The sequence below is a fragment of the Trichechus manatus genome, unplaced genomic scaffold, assembly GCF_000243295.1.
Source record: "Trichechus manatus latirostris isolate Lorelei unplaced genomic scaffold, TriManLat1.0 scaffold00026, whole genome shotgun sequence".
Lineage (NCBI taxonomy): Eukaryota > Metazoa > Chordata > Mammalia > Sirenia > Trichechidae > Trichechus > Trichechus manatus.
In genome coordinates, this window is record NW_004443962.1 from 4,131,336 (window position 1) to 4,156,384 (window position 25,049).

Sequence of the window (25,049 nt, forward strand, 5' to 3'; positions counted from 1 at the left end):
ATGCTGTGCAGCATAGAGGCCTGTGGGGGCTGCAGTTGTCAATAGTGCAAGCATGTTTAAATGGCATATATCCCCACACCCCACTTCACAGATGAGGAAACCAAGGCCGGTAAGAGGGATGATTTGCTGGAGTCACATGCGGGGAAGCTGCACTCTGATGCCTCCATCATGTCCCGTGCCTCCTCCTCACAACAAGGGCAAAAGCTCCACTATTTTGGTGTAATTGTGTGGCCTGTGTCTGCTTTCTCTTCCGCATTAAACTCTGCCTCATTTGAGGCAAAATTGAGCTTTCTCTGCTCATCCCCAAAGACCAGACGCAGAACTGGGGCAGCGCTGGCCCTCGAATTTCGGCTAATTGACTCAAACACAAACATAGAGAAGTCTCCACAAGTGCTAACCTTTCCTGAATCGTCCCAGGGGCCGGGCCTGAATGTTAAGCCTAAACACTTGAGTGACATGGCTGGGCCAGCCACTAGGACAAGCCAGGACAGTGAGGGGAGAACGTCTGCCTGTGGACACGTCTGCCTCTCTGGCTGGGGAGTCAGGGAGTCTGGGTCCTTGTTCTTGCTCAGGCAGGCTCTGTGACCCTGGGAAGCCTCTCCCTATTATGGTTTGAACTTCATCCTCCCAAAAGATATGTTGAGTGAGTAGCAGGGGGCAACGGGCAGTTATTGCTTAAGGTACTGAGTTTCTGTTAAGGGTGATGAAAAAATTTGGAAACAGATAGTGGTGATGGTTGTATAACATGGTGAATGTAATTAATGTCACTGAATTGTACATGTGAAAACAGCTGAATGGTAAATGTTTTACTACATATATTTTGTTGTTGTTGTTGTTAGTTACTGATTTTTACTCACAACAGAAAAAAAAAAGATATGTTGAAGTCCTAACCCCTGGTACCTGTGACCATGACCTTGTTTAGAAATGTTGTTAGGTGCCTTCAAGTCGATTTCAACTCATAGTAACCCCACGTGAAGGAGGAAAACTGCTCCATAGGGTTTTCTAGGCTGTAATCTTTACAGGAGCAGATCACCAGGTCTTTATCCCGTGGGGCTCCTGGATAGGTTTAAACCACCAACCTTTCGGATAGCAACCGAGAGCTTAACCACTGTGCCACCAGGGCTCCTTTGGAAATAGGGTCTTTGAAAATGTTATCAGTTAACACAAGGTCATAGAGGAATAGGGTGGGTCTTAATCCAATCCATTGGTGCTGGCAAAGAATATCAAATATACCATGGACTGCAGGAACAAACAAATCAATCTCGGAGGAAGTACAGCCAGAATGCTGCTTAGAAGCGAGGATGGCGAGACTTCGTCTCGCTTACTTTGGACACGTCAACAGGAGGGACCAATCGTTGGAGAAAGACATGGTGCTTGCTAAAGTAGAGGGTCAGCCAAAAAGAGGGAGACCCTCAATAAGATGGACTGACACAGTAGCTACAACAATGACCTCAAACATAGTAACAATAGTGAGGATGGTGCAATGATTAGTTCTATTATACATGGGGTCGCTATGAGTTGGAACCTACTCGATGGCACCTAATAACAACAGCAATCCAGTCTGAGTGGTGTCCTATAAGAGTGAAAAGGGACGTGGAAAGACAGATAGAAGAACGCAACGTGATGACTGAGTGATGCTGCAGCTGCAAGCCAAGGAACGCCTGGGGCTACCAGAAGCTGGAGAGACAAGAAAGCTCTTCCCCTAGAAACTTCTGAGAGACCACGGTCCTGCGGGCACACTGAATTCAGACTATTAGCCTCCAGGATCGTAAGACAGTAAATTTCTGTTCTTATAAGCCACCAGTCTGTGGTACTTTGTCACAGCAGCCCTAGGAGACCAATACAGCCCCTCTCTGTGCTTCAGTTGCTTTGTCTGAAAAAATGGAGATCATCCTACCTGCTGCCCCTCCTTAGAGGTGGATGTGGTCATCCTCTATAAAGATGAGGGGTTACAACTAATCAATGTTTCATCCCCAGACAGACAGGGGACACCCTCCTCCCCATCTCAGGTGCCCTTTCCTCAGCATGCCCCAAAGAGATCTGCCCTGAGTGATGGTTCCCACACCCAAGAATGGCCCCACCTGACTCCTCCCAGGCACACGCAGGATGAGGAAGAGTCTAGACACCAGGCGCGACCAGTACAGCTCCCAGCCAGTGACCATGAACCTCTAACGGCAGCATCCATGGGAATCCTGAGCCCAGGAGTTCTAATTCGCCCACCACCAGCTGAGTCAGGAGCTGGCTGCCACCACTCAAACTCTGTGTAGACACAGGATAAGGTGCAGAACTTCACTCCTCAGCCTGCGGGGAAGGAAACCAACAGAAACACAGGGCACCCTGGTCACATGTCCATAACAGGCACAGACCAGAGCAAGGGCAGCTGCCCCAGACCCTGCTGGGGTCCAGGGTGCACAGACCACCCCATCTCATATGAAGCTGGTTTTGCCCAAAGCTCATCAGGAAGTCAATCAAATGGAATTTTTTATACCCTCCAGCCCAGCATAAACAAAGATAAAAACAGTCAGGTTCCTAGGCTGTCTCATAGAAGCCAAGTGGATCCACAACGTGGCTGGTTTAGCTCTACCACCCAGGTAAGGATTCCAGGACCCAGGGGCAAAACACACGGCATCTAGGAAGGAAAGTACTAGGGGAGGAAAACAGGAATTTCCTTGACTTTTCCAGGGTTCAGACCTCATCCAAGCAAGACCTCACCAAGGTCTGAGCTGGCATCCCTCCTCCCTTGCTTCAAGGCTTTATAAAAATGAGCCTGTTCCCAAAAGGCCCCAGGGGTCCATCAGGCTGCACAATACTTTTTTCCTCCTCTCCTCCAACTTTCCCTCAACCTCATTTATTTATTCAACGAACATGTTACTCATCTTATTCCCTTGGGAAATTGCCTTAGTTATCTAGTGCTGCTATAACAGAAATACCAAAAGCGGATGGCTGTAACAAACAGAAGTTTATTCTCTCACAGTTTAGGAGGCCAGAAGTCTGAATTCAGGGCATCAACTCCAAGGGAAGGCTTTCTGTCTCTGTCAGTTCTGCGGAAAGGTCCTTGTCATCAATCTTCCCGTGGTCTACGAGCTTCTCAGCGCAGGGACCCCAGGTCCAAAGGACACGCTCCGCTCCCGGTGCTTCTTTCTTGGTGGTATGCAGTCCCTGTGCGAGAAGGTCCTAGACCACAGTTAAGACTGATGACAGGGACATTGCCCCAGAACCCACAGAGAGAGAAAGCCTTCCCCGGGAGATCGCACCCTGGATTCGGACTTCTAGCCTCCTAAACTGTGAGAGAATAAACTTCTGTTTGTTAAAGCCATCTGCTTGTGGTACTTCTGTTATATCAGCACTAGATAACTAAGACAGGTATCTATCTCAGTTTAGTGTTCAGAGGAAAACAATCAGATGGGATGGGGCTAATTCATACTAAAGTGTAAAGGACTAACAGGCAAGTGGTTACATGGCAGGAACCATGGAACACCTATGAAACTCCTTGGTTTTACAGGAGTTTGTTATACCCAAATGCAGCTTTAAGTGGAAGACCGTCAGCTCTGCCCACTCTCATAGCCTCTTTACCTCTTGTTTTAAAGCCACAGAGTTTCACAAAGCTGCAGGTCCATAACTGATCCTGTGGCAGCCAGTGTAAAGAATCCTGTAGCCCCCGGGCTCTTACAGAAAGCAGGAGGCTGTGCATAAACTGGGGGTGCCTGTCAGGTCTCACCAGGTACTATACCTCATCTTCTTTACATGTACATGCTCAGTGTACATGCATACACACACACCCTCTCTATGTATGTATGTGTATATATACATACATATATAGAAAGAGACAGCTCTGGTTGCACAGTGGTTAAGCACTTGGCTGCTAACCAAAAGGTCAGCAGTTCAAACCTACCAGCTTCTCCACAGGAGAAAAATGCAGCAGTCTGCTTCCACAAAGATTACAGCCTTGGAAAACCTATGGGGCAGTTCTCCTCTGCCCTATAGGGTTGCTATGAGTTGGAATTCAACACAACAGCAATGCATTTGGTTTTGGTTTATATATATAGATATAGACTTATATCTATATATATCTTTATATATGATCTGAAAACTGAGGCCAGGGAGTCCAATTCTGGGTCTCTCACAGCCTGCCCAGAATGCCCAGTCCAGCCGACACTCAGTAACGATGTACTGGTTGACTCTGATGTCTACCCCTGCCACCCACTCCACTTCTCAGACACAGCAGCTGTCCTAAAGCACGGGTCCCGTCCCCCCTGTCAAAAACATCCACAGAGGCCCGTCTCCTGTGTTCAATGGCAACCCCTCAGCCTGGCATCCAAGCCCCCACAGCACACAGCCTCTCGCCCGTCTTCTCTCTCTCTACTCCCCAACTCGTGCCCTAATGCATGTGTCAAAATAGGCAGCGTGCTATTTCCCAAACACATACCACAATTTTCTCCAACTGCCTGTCTGTGCTCACTGCTCTCTCTGCCTAAACCACTCATTACTCTGTTTCCACACAACGAAACTTTACCCACCCTTCAAAGCCCACCTCCAGTATCACCTCCTCCGTGACGCCTCCCTCCTTCCTGCCAAATGCCTGTGACTCATCCTCTTCTGAAACCTGAGCACTGAGGCTCTCCCTCATGGCCTTTATGACGTCGGGCCCTAATGGCTGGACATGTGGGCCGTTTCTTACTGCCACCCCACCAACATGGACCCATGAAATCAGCAGCCCTGCAAAGCATCTCTGAGATGCCCAGAGGGGCCAGCACCGTGCCGTGCAAACAGTGACCCTTGACAAAGGCTGTCTACTGGCAAAGGGTGACCACAGGATGGGAGAGCCTTCCAGGGGTGCGTGTGAGCCTCAAGGGCAGTCCACAGGGCACCTCTGGCCGGCCTAAAGCACTGCTGACCGTCTGGGCACCTGACTTTCCTGCCCAGGGAGAACCCCGCTCTGGCCACACTCGTCGTAGCTCAGCCTCTGGAAGAGAGACTTGTCCCATCCTTGGAGCCATGTGACACAGAAGAGGGAGCTGGCAGTCCCTGGGAGCTGCTCTTCACTCCCTCAGCTCCAGTTGGGCAAAAATGTTTTCTTTTTCATTGCAGAAGGAGCTTCCAATGGCGACAAACTTCACACCATCGACAGGAGGAGCTAAAAGGCCTGTGGGCGTGAGTGAGAAGAGAGAACGGCTGCATGTCTGTGGAAGGGCACACGGGCAGGCAAGTGTGAGCGAAAGACTGGCCACATGTGACCCCAAAAACAAACAATGCAAAGAAAAACAAGCTCTACCAAAATCAAAGTCAGCGCGGTCTGCTTGGCAGGGGCCCTTCATTCCTCCCGAGGCACTCACTCTGCAGATGTGGAAAAGCCAGGGCAAAACACACAGGGTACTCCACCCCCAGCCTAGCCCAGCCAGGCCCAATGTGCAGGGCTGCGGTGAGGGGCCAAGGAGAGGAGGAGGCCAGGTTTTGTGAGCTCAAGGGGCTGTGCAGGAATTTGGGTCTGCACATCAGAACGAGTGTGGCTGAGGGACCAGAAACCCAGTGGGAGGCCCAGCTCACCCTAGAACTCAGAGACATGGCCCAACTTCTCAGCGCCTCACTCTCCTCTCCTGTCTGGTGGGAACAGCCACCTGCCGATGATCTTCAATCTCTTATGTGGCTGTCTGGGAGCCATTTGAGAAGTGAGATGCCAACATGCTTAGAAAACTGTCCAGACCTTCACACGCGCAAGCTGACGACACTGGAGGAGGGAAGGCAATACACTCAGGGCTTTGTAAGGATCACCCTGGCCTCAGTAATGCCACGCTTAGGGAGCTATCATAAGGAAATAATCCTAACTCGGGAAAACAGCCTTCACACACGTGGATATTCATCACAGTACGATAGTGAAAAAATAATAGAAAGATTCTAGGTAGCCGAGAACAGGGAAATGATAACGTGATGGAAACATTCAGAGAATTTTCAAAGACTATGCATGAGACAAAGAGCTTGGTGGCACAGTGGTTAAGCGCTCAGGTGCTAACCAAAAGGCCAGCAGTTCAAACCCACCAGCCGCTCTTCGGGAGAAAGATGTGGCAGTCTCCTCCTATAAAGATTACAGCCTTGGAAACCCTATGAAGCAGTTCTACTCTGTTCTATAGGGTCACTCACTATGAGTCAGAATTGACTGGACAGCTACGAATATGCATTGGTGGTTCGGTGGTAGAATTTTCGCCTTCCAGGTGGGAGACCCAGGTTCGATTCCTGGTCAACGCACCTCATGCGCAGCCACAACCCATCTGTCACTGGACTCTGCATGTTGCTATGATGCTGAACAGGTTTCAGTTGAGCTTAGAGACTAAGAGAGACTAGGAAAAAAGGCCTGGTGATCTATTTCCAAAAATCAGCCGATGAAAACCCTACGGATCACAATGGTCTAGTCCGCAACCGATCATGACGATGGCACAAGACCCAGCAGCATTTCGTTCTGTTGTGTATGGGGCGGCCATGAGTTGGGGGCCAACTCGACAGCAGCTACCAACAGCAACATAATTACGTGCGAAATGGCGATGAGTGACATAAACTGAAAAAGTCACGACACGGCTTTATTTGTAGCATTTCTTTCATTTTTGAGTTGAAATGAAGGTTCACATTTTGCTACCTAATTTTTTTTTAAAACTGTGTTGGAAAAAGACTAGAAGAAGATAATCAAAGAATTAACGGATGCTGTTCATATAGTAATAAAGGAATACCATTTTTTTCTTTCTCTAATGTACTTTTCAGATTTTTTTTTTTTATAAAAGTTACTTTTAAAATAGACAAAAAGTAAACACATTTTAAAAGTAGTTTAGGTGCAGACAGGTGACCCGTATGCTACAGAAGAAGGGAAGGAGAGGTTTAGACTCAGAGAAATAACCTGGATTTTGGGTCCAAACACTAGACAGGACCTCCTGGGGACAGAAGTCAGGAGCTGAGCTTTCTGGGCCAGCTCTTGCGGGGGGGCCGCAGGCTCACAACCCACCCCCCACCCCCCATTCTCACTTTCTAGGAGAAAAAAGAGCTCCCAGAAAGAAACAAAATAATCAAAATGGCAGGAATGCAACCATCACAAAAGAACAAAACCATCAACCCAAGCACACAGCAACAGTAAATTCCACAATTAAAAAAAAAAAAGAAAACAAAAACGCGCAGCAATATAAAACGGTGACACACTCAAGACAGCCTAATGATGCACGGAAACATAGTGTCCTTCTGAGAATCGCAGAATTCCAAACTATCTGCCCAGTAGGAACTCTGCAGCGCTGCCAAGCGTGTGTGGCAGCCAACCTTCTCAGTAGACCACGCCCCAGTAGACCACAGGACGCTCTAGGATTGCTCATTTGGTTTTACAACAATCCGATTTTAGGAACGAGTAATAACACCCTTCTTAGGAAGTGGACCTTGGGCATACGTAAAAATGAACCTCTGGAAGCACATAACCGTTTGCCTAAGGAGCCCAAGAAAAGACTTCGTGTTTGTGTCTGCCTGAGGCACACCTACAGCAAGTCCTTCCCCACCTCCAGGGACAGCCCCATCAGAGGGCCGTGCACAACATGTGGAGAGAAACTGATGACCTCATCCATCCACTGCATGGACAGCAAACCTCTGGCCAAAGCCTCTTCTCTACGGACATCGCCATCCTGAGAGAGGCCAGGCTGCCAGGCAGGGGACAGTCAGAGGGCCAGAACAGCGGTCTTGGTGTAACTCTTCTCGCTGTCTAGAGAGCTGGAGGGAAGGTATCCTGGGAGCACCTAACTACTGCCATCTCCCCAACCTCCTGCTGTCCTTCGGCAGGTCCTCTAGCACCATTTGGCACTCAAGGCCAATGTGCATGCAGGACAACAAGAATGGTCAAGCCCTTAAAACCAATTGCCATCAACTCGACCCTGACTCAAGGCGGCCTCATGTGTATCAGAGTAGAACTGTGCTCCCTAGGGTGTTCAATGGCTGCTTTTCTGAAGTAGATCACCGGGTTTTTCTTCCGAGGCACCTCTGAGTGAACTTGAACCAACAACCTTTCAGTTAGAAGCTGAGCGAGTGTGTTAACCATTTGGACCACCCAGGGACTCCGGTCAGGCCCTTAAGGCCATCTAATCGAGTCACTTCAAATTTGTTTACCCACCGAATCCTGAAACCAAATAGAATCCTGCTCCCAAATCTGATAGAGTGATCAGATCAAGATGGGCTGCTAGGAGTGATGGTAGGAAAGAGAGGTAAGCTAAGAGCAGAATCCCTCTTACCTCGACTACAGAAACCCCTAGGGAGAATCCTACAAGTCTGGATTCCTCAGAATGCAAGCTGAAGCCACTCACTGAGGCCAAGACAGATAAAGTGGCTCAGTCAAAGGCACACAGGTGGTTGGTGGCAGAGTTGGGACCAGCACCCACATCTGTCTCCCTTTAGAGTCTACGACAGTAGGAACCACACCATCCTAAATCCGAGTCACCCACAGCATCTGCACAGGGCCTGCCCAGAGAGGTCACATACAGGCCACCTGAGGGGAAGAGAAATAACCACTATTTTGGAGAAGTAGGCCTCCAAGTCAGAGACCTGTGTTCAAATCCCAGCTCTGCCACTGAAATGGCTGGGAAGTCACCTAACTCCTCAGTCAGCTCTCATCTGTGACCTTCTAGGGCTGGTGGGAGCACTAGATGAGGACTACAAAGAATCATAAAGGCTAGTTCTTCTCCCTACATCCTTTTGGTGAGCTCAACTCCTGTCCCCTTCAGACCCCAGCTCAACAAAGCCCCCTGAACCCTTGCCTTACAAACAGCAGAACATTCAGAGGCCTCCAGGATTCAGGGACTTGCCTTGTGAAGACAACGTCCTCGCCAAAATGAATGGAAGTGGTTTTCTCTGTGGTAGACAACCTGACAACCGGAAGTGAGCTTCAACTTCAAATCCTGGTTTACCAGGTCTCCTCAAACAGTGGTGGCTCCTGACAATTCCTCTTTTCATTCTGGTCTGCCAAGCTGAAGGAGGAGGCCTCCACCAGATGGCCTGGCTGTCTCCCGGACGATCAGGTCCTACCTGGTCTGGGGACTGCTGGAAACTCAACCAGCCATGGCTCAGGTAGCTGCTCCTAAAACCCGGGGACTCCTCTCCTCACCCCCAACTGGCTCCGGTCAAGGTTCACTGTGGCCAGAAACTGCGCAATATCCAAGGCACCAGAACGCTTTGAGGGCCATTTGGAAGAGAACCAAGAAGCGTAGGATACCTCAGGAATGAGACCCCCCAGAGGCATCCAGCCCCAGCACTCCCACACAAGCCGGGCCTACCACAGGCTGGACAGTCACATCTCCTCTTCCCTGGAGGCACAGAAACCCAGAAAACTCTTTTAATTGTACATCAGTTTCAAAAACAAGTCCTACTAAGTCATAATTTGTACTGCTCACACACAGATTTAATATTTTAACATCTGATAAGTACAGGTTCAAATTAGAAAGAATGGGAGCACAGATTTGGACAGAGTATCATCTAGTCCAACCTGCCATTTTACAGATAAGCAAATGAGCTCCAGAGGGGCTGTGTGCCAGGGGCAGAGTCAGGACTGAGCCAGATCCCCTGAGTCCAGGACACCACACTGCACAACTCGCACTGTGTCCTGGTGAATGGGCCCCAGCTGCTGTGCAGGCCAGGCCCTGCCCATGTCTCAGTGCAGGAAGCTCTGTTATGCAAAGGCCTTTGTGGGCTCCCTCCCCTCCCCTCCCCTCGTGGTCCAGTGGAGCTCTTCTCTCTGATACAGGGCAATGGCAGCGCTGGAGCCAGGGGAGTGAACCCAGAAGTCAGAGCCCAGGTTACCTTTGGGCATGATCTGATGCATGGCCACCGACAGGAAGAAGATGGAGTCGCTGTAGTAGGTCCCCGAGCCGGCACTGAAGTGCTTCTGCATGGCCTCCACGATGGGGAAGAGCTTGTCTGTCAGCACGGCCACATCATGGAAGATGACCTGCAGCAGGACGGGAGAAAGTCACCGAGTGAGCAAACCGGCTCTGGCCTGGAGCTCTGGACACACCAGCACACACCTGAGCCCACCAGAGGATAAACAGACAGGGGCCTCCAAGGTCCCCGGAGGGGATGAGGGTGGGGGCTCCAACTGAGACTTATGAAAGTGGGGAGTGGGGAGTCCGAGGCAGGCAGCACAGAGGCTGGCCATGGGGACAGGGGCACCATGTGCACGGGGGGTGCAGGCACGTGTGTGGTGGAGGAGCACTCAGAGAGAGGACAGGCAATGGAAATAGCCCCCAGTCTGCTTTCTGCTCCTGAACTTCAAGCTGGACCATCCTGAAGATAGCTTTGTGCTCAGTGCCTAGAAACCACGTTAGCATGTCTGGCCCTGAAATTTGGAATCCTTCCACATGTCTGACACTGCTCTGGGGACTGCTGCCTCCGGGCGGCCCTCTACACATTCCACAGGCAGGCCAAATGGTCCAACTCCACTCCCTAGTGACTGTGAACAATGAAAGAGTCTGGCTGCTGGAAAACAGAACCCAGACAACGCTTTGTGCCACGGCAAATTCATCCATTGACTCCACCAGCACGTCCTGAGTGTCCCAGACCCTTCATAGGTGCCATGAGAAGTATAAGAAATAACCAGGCACTGTGGCTTTCCTCAAAGCACTGAGAGTATAGAGATGTCACCAACTGCTGAGCAGAACTTTGCAGTTTACGAAACACTCTCATAAACACACGCTGATCCCCATGACAATCCTGGGACTTCAATGAGGAAGAGGTCACTATTGTAGCCTCCAAATTACACGAGAAAACAGATGCTCAGAGAGGTTAAACCGTTCCAGTCAAGTCGATTCCAACTCATAGCGACCCTATAGGACAGAGTAGAACTGCCCCATAAGGTTTCCAAAGAGTGGCTGGTGGATTCAAACTACTGACCTTTTGGTTAGCAGCCGAGCTCTTAACCATTGCACCACCACGGCTCCAGAGAGTTTATACCTGTGCAAAGTCACATAGCTAATAAGTGGCAGAGTGTGAACTTGAACTCTGGTCTCCAGATTCCAAGACCCATATTCTTTCCACTGTAAGTGCATCCACATTCCTTACCAGGAACACTAAAGGAGGAAGACGTCAGTGCAGACCAGTGATTAGACTTGACAAGAGTGCTAATAGGACCCTAATTAGCTGGTTTTCCTCATCAGACATTACCCAAGATTATATGCCCATCACACATGCAGCCCCAGCCTCATAAGGCATACCAAATTACCATGTATTCTGCTCACATATGTCTTGCAAGTTTTCTCTATTGCCCCATGTCCCCACAACCCCCTGAACATCTAGAACACTCTGCTACACACCAGAGGCATTCCATAAATGTGGTCCAAACCAGAAGCCTGGGTATTTGTTCTTCCTTCTCCTTCACCCTTCATAAGAGACCAGCTGACAGTCCCCTTTCAAACTCCCTCTTCCCTGGTAGCTAAAGCAGCAGGATGAGCCCATGAGGCTGCCAAGTGTTGCCACTTCTGCCCAGCCCACCCACCTCAAGTGCAACCTCTGCCGACTCCCAGGTCAAGACCCTACCTGGACAGGGTGCTAACGGAAAAGGAAGGTGAGGCTGTGTGAATCCCCCAGATGGTTTGTTTATGCTGTCAGTGGCCCACCAGTTGAAAAGACAGATGTGTGCAGTGCCCAAGAAGTTCTCAAACAGGGAGGTTCTGTCTGACCATCTGCCCTCCCCTTTCCCTTCCCCTTGCCCAGGTTCCTTCCCGTCCCCATCTGCAGTGTCACCGCCCCGGCCTGCACTTCCTGCACCTCTAGATCCTTCTGCCATCAGATGGCTAGAAAAATCACCTGGAATGGTGGTAAACCGACCCATCTGCTCTTCCCCACTATTGGTTCTGCTTTTGGCCAGAAAGTTGTTTTTTCCCTTAACTTACTTAAGTGTTTGCTTTTTCCTTAGGTCTACCTAAATTTCTACACCACTATTAAACTGAGAAAAACTTATATTTCACTTTGTTGTTCTTGTTGTTAGATGCTGTTGAGTCAGTTCTGACTAATAGCGACCCCATATACAACAGAATGAGACATTGCCCGGTCCTGCGCCACCTTCACAGTCATTGTTATGCTTGAACCCACTGTTGCAGCCACTGTGTCAATCCACCTCGTTGAGAGTCTTCCTCTTTTTCACTGACCCTCTACTTTACCAAGCATGATGTCCTTCTCCAGGGACTGGTCCCTCCTGATAACACGTCCGAAGTTTGTGAGACGAAGTCTTGCCATCCTTGCTTCTCGGGAGCATTCTGGCTGTACTTCTTCCAAGACAGATTTTGTTCGTTCTTCTGGCAGTCCATGGTATATTCAATATTCTTCGCCAACACCATATTTCAAAGGCGTAAATTCTTCTTCAGTCTTCCTTATTCATTGTCCAGCTTTTGCATGCATATGAAGCAACTGAAAATACCACAGCTTGGGTCGGACACACTTTAGTCCTCAAAGTGACATGTTTGCTTTTTAATGCTTGAAAGAGGTCTTTTGCAGCAGATTTGCCCAGTATAATGCATTGTTTGATTTCCTGACTGCTGCTTCCATGAGTGTTGATTGTGGATCCAAGTAAAATGAAATCCTTGACAACTTCAATCTTTTCTCTATTTATCAAGATGTTGCTTATTGGTCCAGTTGTGGGGACTTTTATGTTGAGGTGTAATCCATACTGAAGGCTATAGTCTTTGATCTTCACCAGTAAGTGCTTCAAGTCCTCTTCACTTTCAGCAAGCAAGGCTGTGTCATCTGTATATTGCAGGTTTTATTCTACTTTAGTCTTCATCATTCCCTAACTTGTTCTATGTAACACTTTAGGTCTTTTATCTCCTTAGAAAAGCCAAAAACCAAACTGGTTGCCGTTGAGTTGATTCCAACTCACAGTCACCCCATATGTTTCAGAGTGGAACTGTACTTCATACGGTTTTCAATGGGCTGTGACCTTTCGAAAGTAGATCGCCAGGCCTTTCTTCCAAGGCACCCCTGGGTGGATTTGAACTGCCAACCTTTCAGTTAGTAGTCACGTGCTTAACTGTTTGTGCCACCCAGGGGCTCCTATCTCCTTATAAAAGCCTTTTAAAATTTTATTGACATTTCTCTTCTAATGTACTGTTTTCCTTACCCTTTTCCTGACTTTTTTTTTCACTTTGACTTCTTTTTTTTTTTTGTGGGGGTGCCTCTTTAGATGAGGAATTCAGACCAGTCCCGGCAACACAAACACCAAAGTATGTCTTTCCCCTCCTACACACCTTCACTCTCCATCCCCCTTGGCTCTGTTTCTGTATAACCTGACTTCCTGGCTGCACATGCATCACCAGCCCTGGCAGGTTTCCCTACCTCTTGCCTGGCCCCGCTCCACACCAGCACCCATGGTGCCTCTAGAATAACATTTCAAATATGCAAACTCATCTTTCTCTCCCTCTTCATAACCTGCCCTCGGGTGCAGTCCACACTCCCTGGGAGGACTTACAGACCCTGCACTAGTGCCTCTGGCTGCCTCTCCCGCCCTGCCTTCCTCTTGTGCTTCAGCAGGACTTAACCAGACAGCCCTCCCCCACCGCTGGCCACATCTTGATGTCCCAGGTCCTTGTATATTTGGGGCTGCTCTCCCCACTCTCTGGAACTCCCTCTCCCCCCTCCATCTCCCCTTCCCAGCCCCATCTGCCTGGTAAACTCCTATCCAGTCTTCCAATCTTGCTTGGACCCCCCTCCCACCTTCCCACAGCCTCCCACCATGAGCCACAGCCTCCTCCGCACCCTGTACCACACAGAGGCTTCACCTAACCTGAATGACTCAGGGTAGTCAGTCAGGTCTTTGCTTCTACATCCGCTGAGTGGAGAGCTCCGGAGGCCAGAGGCTATGACTGCCCCATCCCTAGGCCCAACACCCAGCCACATGACAGGCCATCAATACAAACTAAGTGAACTATACTTTGGGTAAGTTACTAAACCTCTCTGAGCCTCAATTTCTTCGTTTGTAATTCAGGAATGATAACACCTGCCTCCTACAGCTGCTGTGAGGCTTGTTTGGGACAAGCATGGAAATCACGCTGCAGTTATTCCTGTTAGCATCCTGCCCCCTTTCCTCTCCTCAGACCCCTGAATTCCCTCTCCTCACAGACCAGTCTTCGCTCAGAAGCCTGCCTTTCCCTCTGAGCCTCCTTACACCTGCAAACCACCACTGGAAGCTGGAATTGGACAAGAAGCTGGGAGCTGACAGGAGGGTTCTCACAGAAATGGAAGCCTCTGTATTCACTGAAGAAGAGAAAGAATGGATGTGAACAACTACACACACATACAGAGCAGGGCCTACCACATCCGAGCTAGAGGTGGTCAAGGGAAATCAGCAGCTGGCTTATTCCCTCATGCTGCCTCACTCAAAGCTTCACAGGAGACAGTCACATCCTGTCAGCATTAATAGATTTATGAGGACAAACTGTACTCAGAACATCGTTCTGAATGCTGTACGGTGAAGCCTACTCAGATTAATATTTCATATAATAAATCTACTTAAAGACAAATTAGTATGTTCCATGGAATATACTTAATGCAGCAAGAAGCAAAGCACAGACACAGCAAGGGTGAATCAAAACTGGCATGCCACCCACACGAAAGACAGGTTTGTAGGCTGCGAGCCCTCTGAGGGCAGGGTCGGAGTCTAGCACGCTCAGAAGCCCCCAGCCCAGCCCAGTCCAGGGTCAGGTGCCTGGCAGGGGGCAGAGAGACAAGAATGCTACAGGCTGAGAAAATGAGAGGGAGGAGGGGAGAAAATGCCACTGCTCCGTCCTTTCCTTCTCCCTTTCAAATCCCCCATCGCAGGAGCTGCAGGAAGCATTACCACAGAACCTAGAAAATCAGGAATGTAAGGTGACCCCCATATATTCATGGCAACTGGACAATGAGAAGATCCCAGACAATGGTTTGTGCCAACACGACTATGTCATTTTTAGGGATATAGTGAAAATAGTCAAATTACTATTCATAACTTGTATTAATGTATTTATATTCACATATATACAATTTTTAAAAGCCTGTTAATCATTTAAACACTACTTGTCCCACTCCCAGTTTACAAGATAACTTTTTCAAACCCTTCATTGCATCCCCAACATTAAAGTCTTTATCAGCCCCAGGGTTGAGCTGAGTCATCCTGAGCACATTGTCCTCACCATCCGTGTACCATGCTTTGGATACAGCTCTTGTGAATTCATGGAGGATCTGTCATTGGAAATGCTGCCCCAACCCGCAAGAACCCATTTCATATCATTAAGGCATTTGGTTTTGTCATCACCCTATAATCATCTATTTGTAACCACTTAGCATCTTCTTATTAGTGATCTTTAAAAGCATTGTATATAACAATATTCCACACTTATAACATGAGGTCAGACCCCCACCACCACCACCAGGAGTAATAACTAAATCTTTGTTAAGTTTTTTTGCCTCCTTTTCTTATTGATTAATTCTGTCAGGTGACTTCCAAAAGCACCCAAACTCAGTAGTGACTGAGGTTGTTGCAGGCTAAGGTGTCCTTAAACAGTACTTTGTTTTTCAAACTAAAGGATGTAAGTAACTGGGAGAGTGCTGTGTCACGTAAGAGACTTTGTAAAGACTCAACTCTCTTGAAAAGGATAGTTTCTAGGGGGAGAGGGGAGCTTGCCTTAGATTCCACCATGCACAGCACATTCTCAACACTTTGGATACAGGGAGGCCAAAGCAATCAGTCATGGCAGAGGCAGGTGCCAGCCAGGAACAGGCATCTTTGCCAGCCGGCCCCACACCCACTGGCACAGACAGGGTTGAAGAGCCAGGCCACTGTTCCTCTAAACATCCACTGGGGACAAAAGGCCATGCCAAACCCTTAGCACAACACCAACTTGGCGGAGAAAATCCATTTAACATTTGGCATTTCCCACCGGGAGTGAGGTCATGGCCTCGCTTTTGGAGTCAAGAGGAAACATGGTGAGGGCTGGCCCTGAGCACAGGGAGGTGCTAGGTTTCCAAGGAACACCAAGGCCTGCTGGAAGATCAGCAGTCCTCCAGCCCCAGGCAGCAGTGCGCAGGACATGAGGACAAGGACCAGCCGACAGTCCCTCCCCATGCTCAGCCACAGACTGTCCCTAGAAGAGCTGCTGGAGGGAAGAGTGGCAGCACAAAGTCCTGGAAAACCAACCCAGATCTTACATTCCTGAAGCACCCTAAAATGCTAGAATCCATCTACTGCAAACCAACCACCAACCCATTGCTGTTGAGTCAATTCCGACTCATAGCGACCCTACAGCGACTTTATACTGCAGAAACAGCAAATAGGCTCCAACTTGCCCTGAGGGACCACCCAGGGTACTAGGGAGGAAGATTCTACAGCAACCCGTGGGCTCAGCAGGGAAGTGTGCCATCAGTGGCAATGTCTACTAGTAGGTCCGCAAGTGTACCTCCCATGTATGTATCACCCCAGCTCTGTGGTCATCCAGTTTCAGCTTGTCATGGATTGAATTGTGTCCCCCAAAAACTGTGTGTAGCAACTTGGCTAGGTCATGATTCCTAGTATTGTATGATTGTGGTATCTGATGTGATTTCTTTATGTGTTGTAAACTCTACCACTATGATGAGATTATATGTGATCTCCTCATGTGTTGTAAATTCTATCACTGTGATGAGGTTATACTGATGAGGTTGATAAGATCAGTGTCTTAATGCAATCTCTTGTGAGATACAAAAGACAGAAGCGAGCAGAGACACATAGGAACCTCATACCACCAAGAAAGCAGTGCCGGGAGCAGAGCACGTCCTTTGGACCTGAGGTTCCTGCACAGAGAAGCTCCCAAACCAAAGGAAGATTGATGACACGGACCTTCCTCCAGAGCTGATGGAGAAAGTGTTCCCCTGGAGCTGACGCCCTGAATTTGGACTTGTAGCCTACTGGACTGTGAGAGAATAAACTTCCTTTGCTAAAGCCATCCACTCATGGTATCTCTGTTAAAGCAGCACTAGGTGACTGAGACACAGCTGGAATCCCTCCAGGGATGGGGAGTCAGTACCTCCTGAGACACAAGACACAGAGTGGCACATTATTAGAAGCACAGGCATTGATTGGTGGATAGTTCTGGGTTCAGATGCTAACTCCACCACTTAGTCACCTGGAACCCTGGTCAACATACATAGTCTCTAAATACAGTTTCCTAGTCTATAAAATGGGAAAGAATCATGGTGTCTGTCTCATAGGGAATGTAGTAGGAGCTCAGTAAAGAATAGTTGACAGTATTATCATGCCATCCAATACAGTTAGGGTATCCTCCTGATACAAGAACTCCTAAATTTGAGAAGATAATGCATTCTGTAATCATCAGTCCTAAGATGCTGTATGGAGATCAGAGCTGCTGGCTCTGCAATGCTCTGGCTGGGACGGAAGATGGTTCCCAGTCCTCCCCCTGGTACACTTAGCCCACCCCAGATCCCACCTCTACTATGACTACCCAGTGCCTAACAAGGTTCCTTCACTCTCTTCATGCTTAGCACGGAGTAACTATTTGCAAACCATGTTCCTAAAGTTACTAAAACAATCCAAGCCCTTAGGCAGATTAAACACAACCCCTGGAATTTTGTTGATAACTCGTTCCAACTCAGAGCTTAGAAAACATCAGCTGCTGCTGAATTCTCACAAATTTTGAACTGAAGAGGTGTTAATGTATCAGAAAAAGTCACTAAGTAGGAATATCTGCATCACATTTGGAAATAACATCCCTTTTTCTTCAGCCTGGTGTTGGTGAAGAATATTGAATATACTGTGGGCTGCCAAAAGAACAAATCGGTCTTAGAAGAAATACAGTAAGAATGCTCCTTAGAAGCTCCTTGAACACATCATCAGGAAAGATCAATCGCTAGAAAAATACATCCTGTTTGGTAGAGCAGAAAGACAGTGAAAACAAGGGAAATGCTCCATGAGATGGACCAACACAATGGATTCAAACATACCAACGATCATGAAGATGGTGCAGGATCAGGCAACGTTTTGTTCTGTTAAATGCAAGATCACCATGAGCCGGAGTTGACTCAACAGCAACTAACAACAAGAACAACCTCCAGACTGATAAGCCACCAGGGGAGACATGAGGAGGAAAGGCCTCTTTGAGTTCAAGTAACAGGGCAGATCTTCCAGAGAACTAACAACTACTTGGCACATTCCCAAAGATGAGTTGTTTGCATTTTGTGGAGCAAGGGTTAGGGTTCCCATTATGCCCCTAGCCCACAGTCTTCCTCAGGACAGGATAATTTGCTCCGAGGCTGCAGGTAAGGACAGAGTGCCCAACCCACCCACGCCCCCCCGCCCCCGCCACAGACACAGGCCTCCTGATTCAGATCATCCCTCCCCTGAGAGGCTGGCCAGCTCCCACAAACACATTCCTAATCTGAGTAAGATTAGTAATCAACACCAACCAACAAGAGGTGGAAGAAAACTGATTTTCTGGAAAACAACTTTTCTCATTGACCTGCATTATGAATGTAAAGATACATTCCCATACAGGGGAGAAATCTACCCACAGACTGTCAATTCCACAAACATGCCCAACACTTTTGCACATCAGGGCCTTTGCATTGCCTGTTCCCTCTGGCCCAGAATGTTCTCAGTGCTCTAACCCAGAATATCCATGTGCCTGGGTCCCCTAATCATTCAGGTGTCAGTTCAAATGTCCCCTCCTCAGTGAGACCTTCCCTGATCAAACAAGTAACTACCATTTCCCTCCACCCACCCACCCCTGACACACACAGCCAATCCTGGCTATTCTATTACCAGATTTATTTTCTCCATTACAATTATCACCACCTAACATGTTACATTTTTAAGTGTTTAGCCATTTATTGTCTGTCTCTGCTCAGCCCCCAATCAGCCTGTAAGGCACCCTGAAGGCAGGGGCCTCGTCTGTCTCATTCCCGGCCATGTATCCAGCTCTTAGCAAAATGCTCCACGTGTAGTGGAGGCTCAGCAAACACTTGCTGCATGAATAAATGAACAAATGAATGGGCGGAGAGAAACTCGCAGAGAGGAAGGGGTAACATGACAACTTGCTCCAGAACACAAAGCAATGGCCCTGCAGAACCTGCTCCTGGGAGGACCTGAGAACAGCAGCTCCCTCGTAAGCCCAGGACCTCCCCTTGGGTGTGTCACATGCTTCTCCATCTCCATCCTGGCCCTTATCCAAAGGACAGGAATTTCTTCCAAGTGAAACTTACTCTAAACCTTCAGGAACACGGGCCTTCTTTTCACTTTTAACCTACTGGTTAAAATGCCCAATAGAGCTAGGCTTGAAAACCTCACTTTGTCAGTAGGAGCTGTTGTCTCATAAATTTTGTATCCAACTTACAGGCTGCTTCGGAATAAACTATGCCCTGTTTCTTAATTCTATGTCTGAAATTATATTAAAGGTGTTCCCTTAAATGAAGTTTTCCTGAACTAGGGACAGACAGACAGATGATCAATTAATAGATAGGTAGAACAACAGATCTACCATTATTATTATTATTTTTAATCACTATCAAGTCCTAAATACATCATCAGTTATCAGTGGCTATATGTTGCCTCCTGTTATGTGTCCCCCAAAAACATGTGTTGTAAATCCTATCCCCTATACTTGTGGTTATAATCCCATTTGGGAAAGAGTTTTCTTTGCTATGTTAAGGAGACAGTATCAGTATAGGGTGTGTCTTAAATCAATCCCTTTTGAGATATACGCCTTCCCCTAGAGCTGGAACCCTGAATTCAGAATTGTAGCCTTCTAAGCTGTGAGCAAATAAATTTGTTTGTTAAAGCCACCCACTTGCAGTATTTCTCCTATAGCAGCACTAGATAACTATGATAGACCTCCCCCTTCAATAACTTTTTAACTCACTTTGAAAACAAAGATCTTCCAGGATTAAGTAAAAACTGTTCATTGTTAGTTTTAAATGGAAAAGTTAAAAATTATAGTTCATGTACAGTTTTCACAAGAAAGGAAAACAACAAATCCACAGGTTGGGACCCTCCCTAACATGAATTTTATCTCGTCTGTAAGATGTCCTAGATACTATTTAATTTTGTCAAGCAGTAGTCCACAAGCAGCTGAAGAGGAAAAAAGAAGTCTGCCCATCTAATTTCCAAAGTAATTTCCAAGGTACCATGCTCATGACCCACCTTCCTAACAGTTCAAAAGCTATAGGCCCTCCCTTCATCTCAATGCAGGGCGTGGGATCACTACAAAACACCATGTGGGGCTCCCTCCCCACCTCATCTCCACCTCACCACTTCCCGCACCATCAGCAGTTTCACCAGACCTGCAATTAATGTGCTGAGGCTCCTGCCAGATTCTCAACGTTCTAGCAGAGATGGGCTGTTCTCCAAGGCCTTAACATGACCAGGGTAGGGCAAGGAGGAAATCTAATATGAGCAAGTTAGAAGCAGCACCTGTGGAAAAGGCACGTAACTGAGGGCCAAACAACGCCAACAGTATCTTGTGTCACCAGCAGGGTAGTTTGGGACTGGAACTTCTCCAATTTCAGTGCGCACAAAAAAAACCAAACCCATTGCCATTGAGTCGATTCCAGCTCATAACTACTCTGTAAGACAGAGAAGAACTGCCCCATAGGGTTTCCAAGGAGTGGCTGGTGGACTCGAACTGCTGACCTTTCGGTTAGCAGCCAAGCTCTTAACCACTGGGCTCCTCAGTGTGCACAGGCCTTGTATAAAATGCAGATGTCTGGACCCTGATCCCACAGATTCTGATTTCATAGGTCTAGGGTGAGACACAAGAATCTTCATTTAAAAACCACCCAAGTGACTCTACTGTTGGTGGTCCTCAGACACTTGGGTTCAGCTCTGAAAATCACACTGCGGGAAGGCTACGGACAAACTCCTCAAGCAAGTCCAAAGGAGAAGACCAAGGTGGCAAACAGTCCAGAAACCATTTCATCTGAGGGGCATCTGAAGGAATTATGGGTATTTGTCCTGAAGGGAGTAATGGGGGGCGGGGGGAAGTGGAGGGGAAGGAGAACAGGGAGATTGTTACACAATCACACACGTCTACCAATTCATTCTCTTCAGCTTCTCTGTTTCCACCATGTTTTATGTTCCTCCCTATAATGAAGACAGGATAAATGGCACAGATAAACCTTCCTCCCTCTTTCAAAAATCAATTCTCTGTTGACTTAGGAGTCCCCAACAAACAATCAAGAATCAGTCCCAAGAAAGACAAAACCATCATAACTCAGGCTAACAAAACATCAGACCTCAGGCTAAGCAACCAGATCCAGAACTCTCTCCGTGCTTGCTGTGACCAGACCAACTTTTCTTCTCCCTTATCCTGTTCTTCTCTTTGCCTCCTACCTCCAGTGGTAAGTGGGTCTTTGGCAAGTAGATAAAGGGATGAAGATTTTGTTAGCTCAGCAATGTATAAAGATTATGTATACGAGAATAAGCAAGAAGAAGGTTGGTCTGTCTTGTAGGTACTCCACTCTGTAGATCCTCAACCACCTGGATCTTCCCAAAGGAATTTCCAGGATGATTACCAGGAATATGGCAAACATCCAGGATAGGGCTATGTCCCTAGATGATGAGGAAGAATCAGAGAAAAGATAAAGAGGAACACATGGGGAGGAATGAAGCAGAATGAAGAGAGGCAGAGAGGTAGATCCTAGATACTCCTCCAACGCTGACTATGAATCAACTATAAAGCAACTACAAAGGACAAGGGGCAGAGGTGTCTGTGCTACCTTCTGGACTCTGTATGTGTTCATGACCCACTAACAGTGACATTAGATTGTGGCCACATGTCCTTCCAGATGTTCTTGACATAGCTGAGGGCTTCTACAAGCATAAATCCATAATATGTCCATACGACATCCTACAGCCCCACAGTCAGGGATGGGGGGGCCATGGAAGGGCAACTGCTCTCCAGTGTCGCCTCAGCACTCACCACCTGCTACTCCGGCCTCCTGGTCCCAAGTCCCATCTCTCAACACTGAGCAGTCATTTTTAAAAACAAATGCACTGAGTCACTTCCTATCTTTTTCAGGACTCACTAAAGAATACCTTCAGTGGTCTAATTTTAAAACCAGTAAACATGATATAATGAGTATAATCATTCTTTCATGTACCTCTTTTTTTAATTATGAGCTTTTATTTTCTACATTTATTACTAATTTCTCTGACAGTAGAAGCCAGTGTCCTATAAAGTAACGTTTTCCACCCCAAAAAAAAAAAAAAAAAGATGGGACAAGGCATGAGGGAGAAGGAACACAGGGCAAGAAAAGAGATGGAAGAAGAGAGGAAGAACTACGATACTAGCAACTGATCATGAAATCTTAGGGTGAACTGTAATACTCCACCTACTCACCGAGAACTCCAGCGGTTGCAGGTCTGCCAGATCTTCGTCAGATCTTCATCAGATTCCTTGATTGATTGTTTTTGTGTGGTAATCATCCCATGACCTATAACCTCCCAAAGACCACCACAGTTTTACTAATAGTAACACCCAAAGGGACGCACTTGGTCAACTTCCTGCTTCAACTGGGCAGGCAGGAAGGTAGCCCGCCTGCCCCAGGGGTCCACACCCCACCTCGCCCCGGAGGCCTGGCTATCCTGGAGCCAGTGCTGAGGCTCATTTGGACTCCCCATCCCTCTCCTGACTCTCTGGGACAGGGACACAGCTGGAGCCCAGGCAGGGGTCCCTGGCCCCCAGAGAGCCCCACTGAGCTCAGTCCAGCTCCAGGAACATCTCAGTCACTTTCTGGGGGCTGCCCACTCTCCTAGGATTCATGAAACCCCTAGTGCTCCCCGAGGTGTGGTACAAAAGGGTACAAAAAGGAAATTTATTTTAATACTTATGGATTTATTTTGATGTGTAGAATACTAGAAAAGTTAGTAATGGCGCTTTAGGACTATGATTTCACACACATCACCTAAGGTGAGACTAAGGAAGAAAGGAAAAGGGGAAAAAAAGTGAGTCAATTTAAAATATATATTAATACTGCAGCAAAAGCCATGAGGAAACACTCAAATGCCCTAACTTGGAGAGACCCCGCTCTTGCCCATCCCCTTCTTTTTTTTGGGGGGGGGGCGTGTTTAAAATGCCAGATACAGCGCTTGGCAACCAGGAGATTTCAACCAACCAGCAGCCCCTTCCTTCTCCTGCCTTTTCCCCAAGGTCACACAAGCTGACAATGTCAGAACCAGAGCTCCTAACTCCTTCTCTAACATCTCTTCACTAAATCCTCTCCTGGAACATCACGCTAAGACCGTCTACCACCTGGTGACGTTCACAACCCAGCTCTTGTCTAAGCAGCACACTCTGGGCACACGTGAGGCATACAGCTCACACTCATCTCCTGGGGGGGGGGGCAGGGTTGTTGTTGTGTGCCACCTAGTTGATTCCAACTCACAGTGACCACACAGGATTAAGCAGAACTGCCGTATAGGGTTTCCAAGGAGTGGCTGGTGGATTCAAACTGCCGACCTTTTGGTTAGTAGCCTGAGCTCTTAACCACTTCGCCACGGGGGGGGGGGGGCAGTGGTGGTGGTGGTGGCGGCACAAGAAAATGAGTATGTGCCAGGCAGCAACGCAGACATGAGCTCAATACTTACTGTGACCATGCCCTTCACAGATCAGGTGGCAGACGTCGAGAGGGGAAGTCACCTGTCCAGCGTGACTTAGCAAACGGCTGAGGACCAGATTTGAGCCCAGGGCCTGATTCCAGAATAGGATCAACCTCTCAGAGTCGCCCTCACTTCACTTTTTCTTATTTTACCCCCTCACCAAGGGGCAGAGCCCACCCTGAGTGTACACTACAAATCCAAGCTCTGTCAAAAGAGGATAACATGTTGTTGATAGCCCTCTTGATGCCACATGTTTCGAGTACATGTTTGAATAAAATCTAGTGTAAAAAAGATTGTCTTCATTCCCCTAACCGAATAATGGCCTTGTCTTAGTTATCTAGTGCTGCTATAACAGAAATACTGCAAGTGGATGGCTTTAAAAAAGAGAAATTTATTCTCTCACAGTCTAGTAGGCTAGAAGTCTAAATTCAGGGCATCACCTCCAGGGGAAGGCTTTCTCTGTCAGCTCTGGAAGAAGGTTCTTGTCATCAATCTTCCCCGGTTGAGGAGCTTCTCAGCACACGGACCCCGGGTTCAAAGGACACGCTATTCTCCTGGCTCTTATTTCTCAGTGGTATGAGGTGCCCATGTCTCTCTGCTTGCTTCTTTCTTTTATATCTCAAAAGAGACTGGTTTAAAACACAATCTAATCTTGTGGATTCAGGGCTGCCTCATTAACATAACTACCTCTAATCCTGCCTCATTAACATCACAGAGGTAGGATTTACAACACGTAGGAAAATCACATTAGATGACAAAATGGTGGACAATCACACAATACTGGGAATCATGGCCTAGCCAAGTTGACATATATTTTTTGGGGGACACAATTCAATCCGTGACAGCCCTTTACCTGGATGGATCCAGAATCCATAGGCTTCTCACCACCTCCAATGCCTCCACCTGGTCAGGCCAGCACCCTTTCTCCCCTGGTCCAGGACAATGGCCTCCTAACCAGCCTCCCTTCATTCTATTCTTCACACAGCAGCCAAAGGATCTTCTCTACTCAAAACCCCAAAACAGCCTCTCCTCTCAGGCTCTCCTCTCGCTCAGAGTCAAAGCCAGAATCCTTACTCTGCCCTGGAGGCTTAATAGTCACTCTGACCTCCTTCCCCTCTACATTCCTCCAGCTACTAGGCTGCAGGCCTCCTGGCTGCTTCTCAAACACACCAGGCCAGCTCTGGCAGGCCTCTGCACGCCTGTCCCTGCTGCCCAGAATGCTCTTCCCCCGAAGCTGCCCAGCCTGCTCCTTCACTCCTTCAGGTCTTTGCTCAAGTGTCACCTTCTCAATGAAGGTTTCCCTGCCCACCTAATTAAAAATGCAACCATTCCTACCCTTCTTTTACCTCTTCTCCTGCTAACATACACCATAACTCCCTCACCTTCTAACATACAATTCCCTCACCTTCTAACATACAATTCCCTCACCTTCTAA

At 47.9% G+C, this 25,049-nt stretch overlaps 1 protein-coding gene across 5 annotated transcripts in view; it reads right to left on the bottom strand.

The window, feature by feature from the left end:
* Positions 1–25,049, bottom strand: part of XXYLT1 (xyloside xylosyltransferase 1) — a 238,916-nt gene that overhangs the window by 182,749 nt on the left and 31,118 nt on the right. For 4 of the 5 annotated variants that reach the window (XM_023728725.1, XM_023728724.1, XM_023728727.1 and 1 more), the window contains one exon: positions 9,805–9,952. In XM_023728725.1, coding sequence (XP_023584493.1) covers positions 9,805–9,952 — 148 coding nt within the window. Of the gene's footprint in view, positions 1–9,804; positions 9,953–10,893; positions 10,954–25,049 lie in introns of all 5 variants that reach the window. The other variant, XM_023728728.1, reaches the window with a different exon arrangement.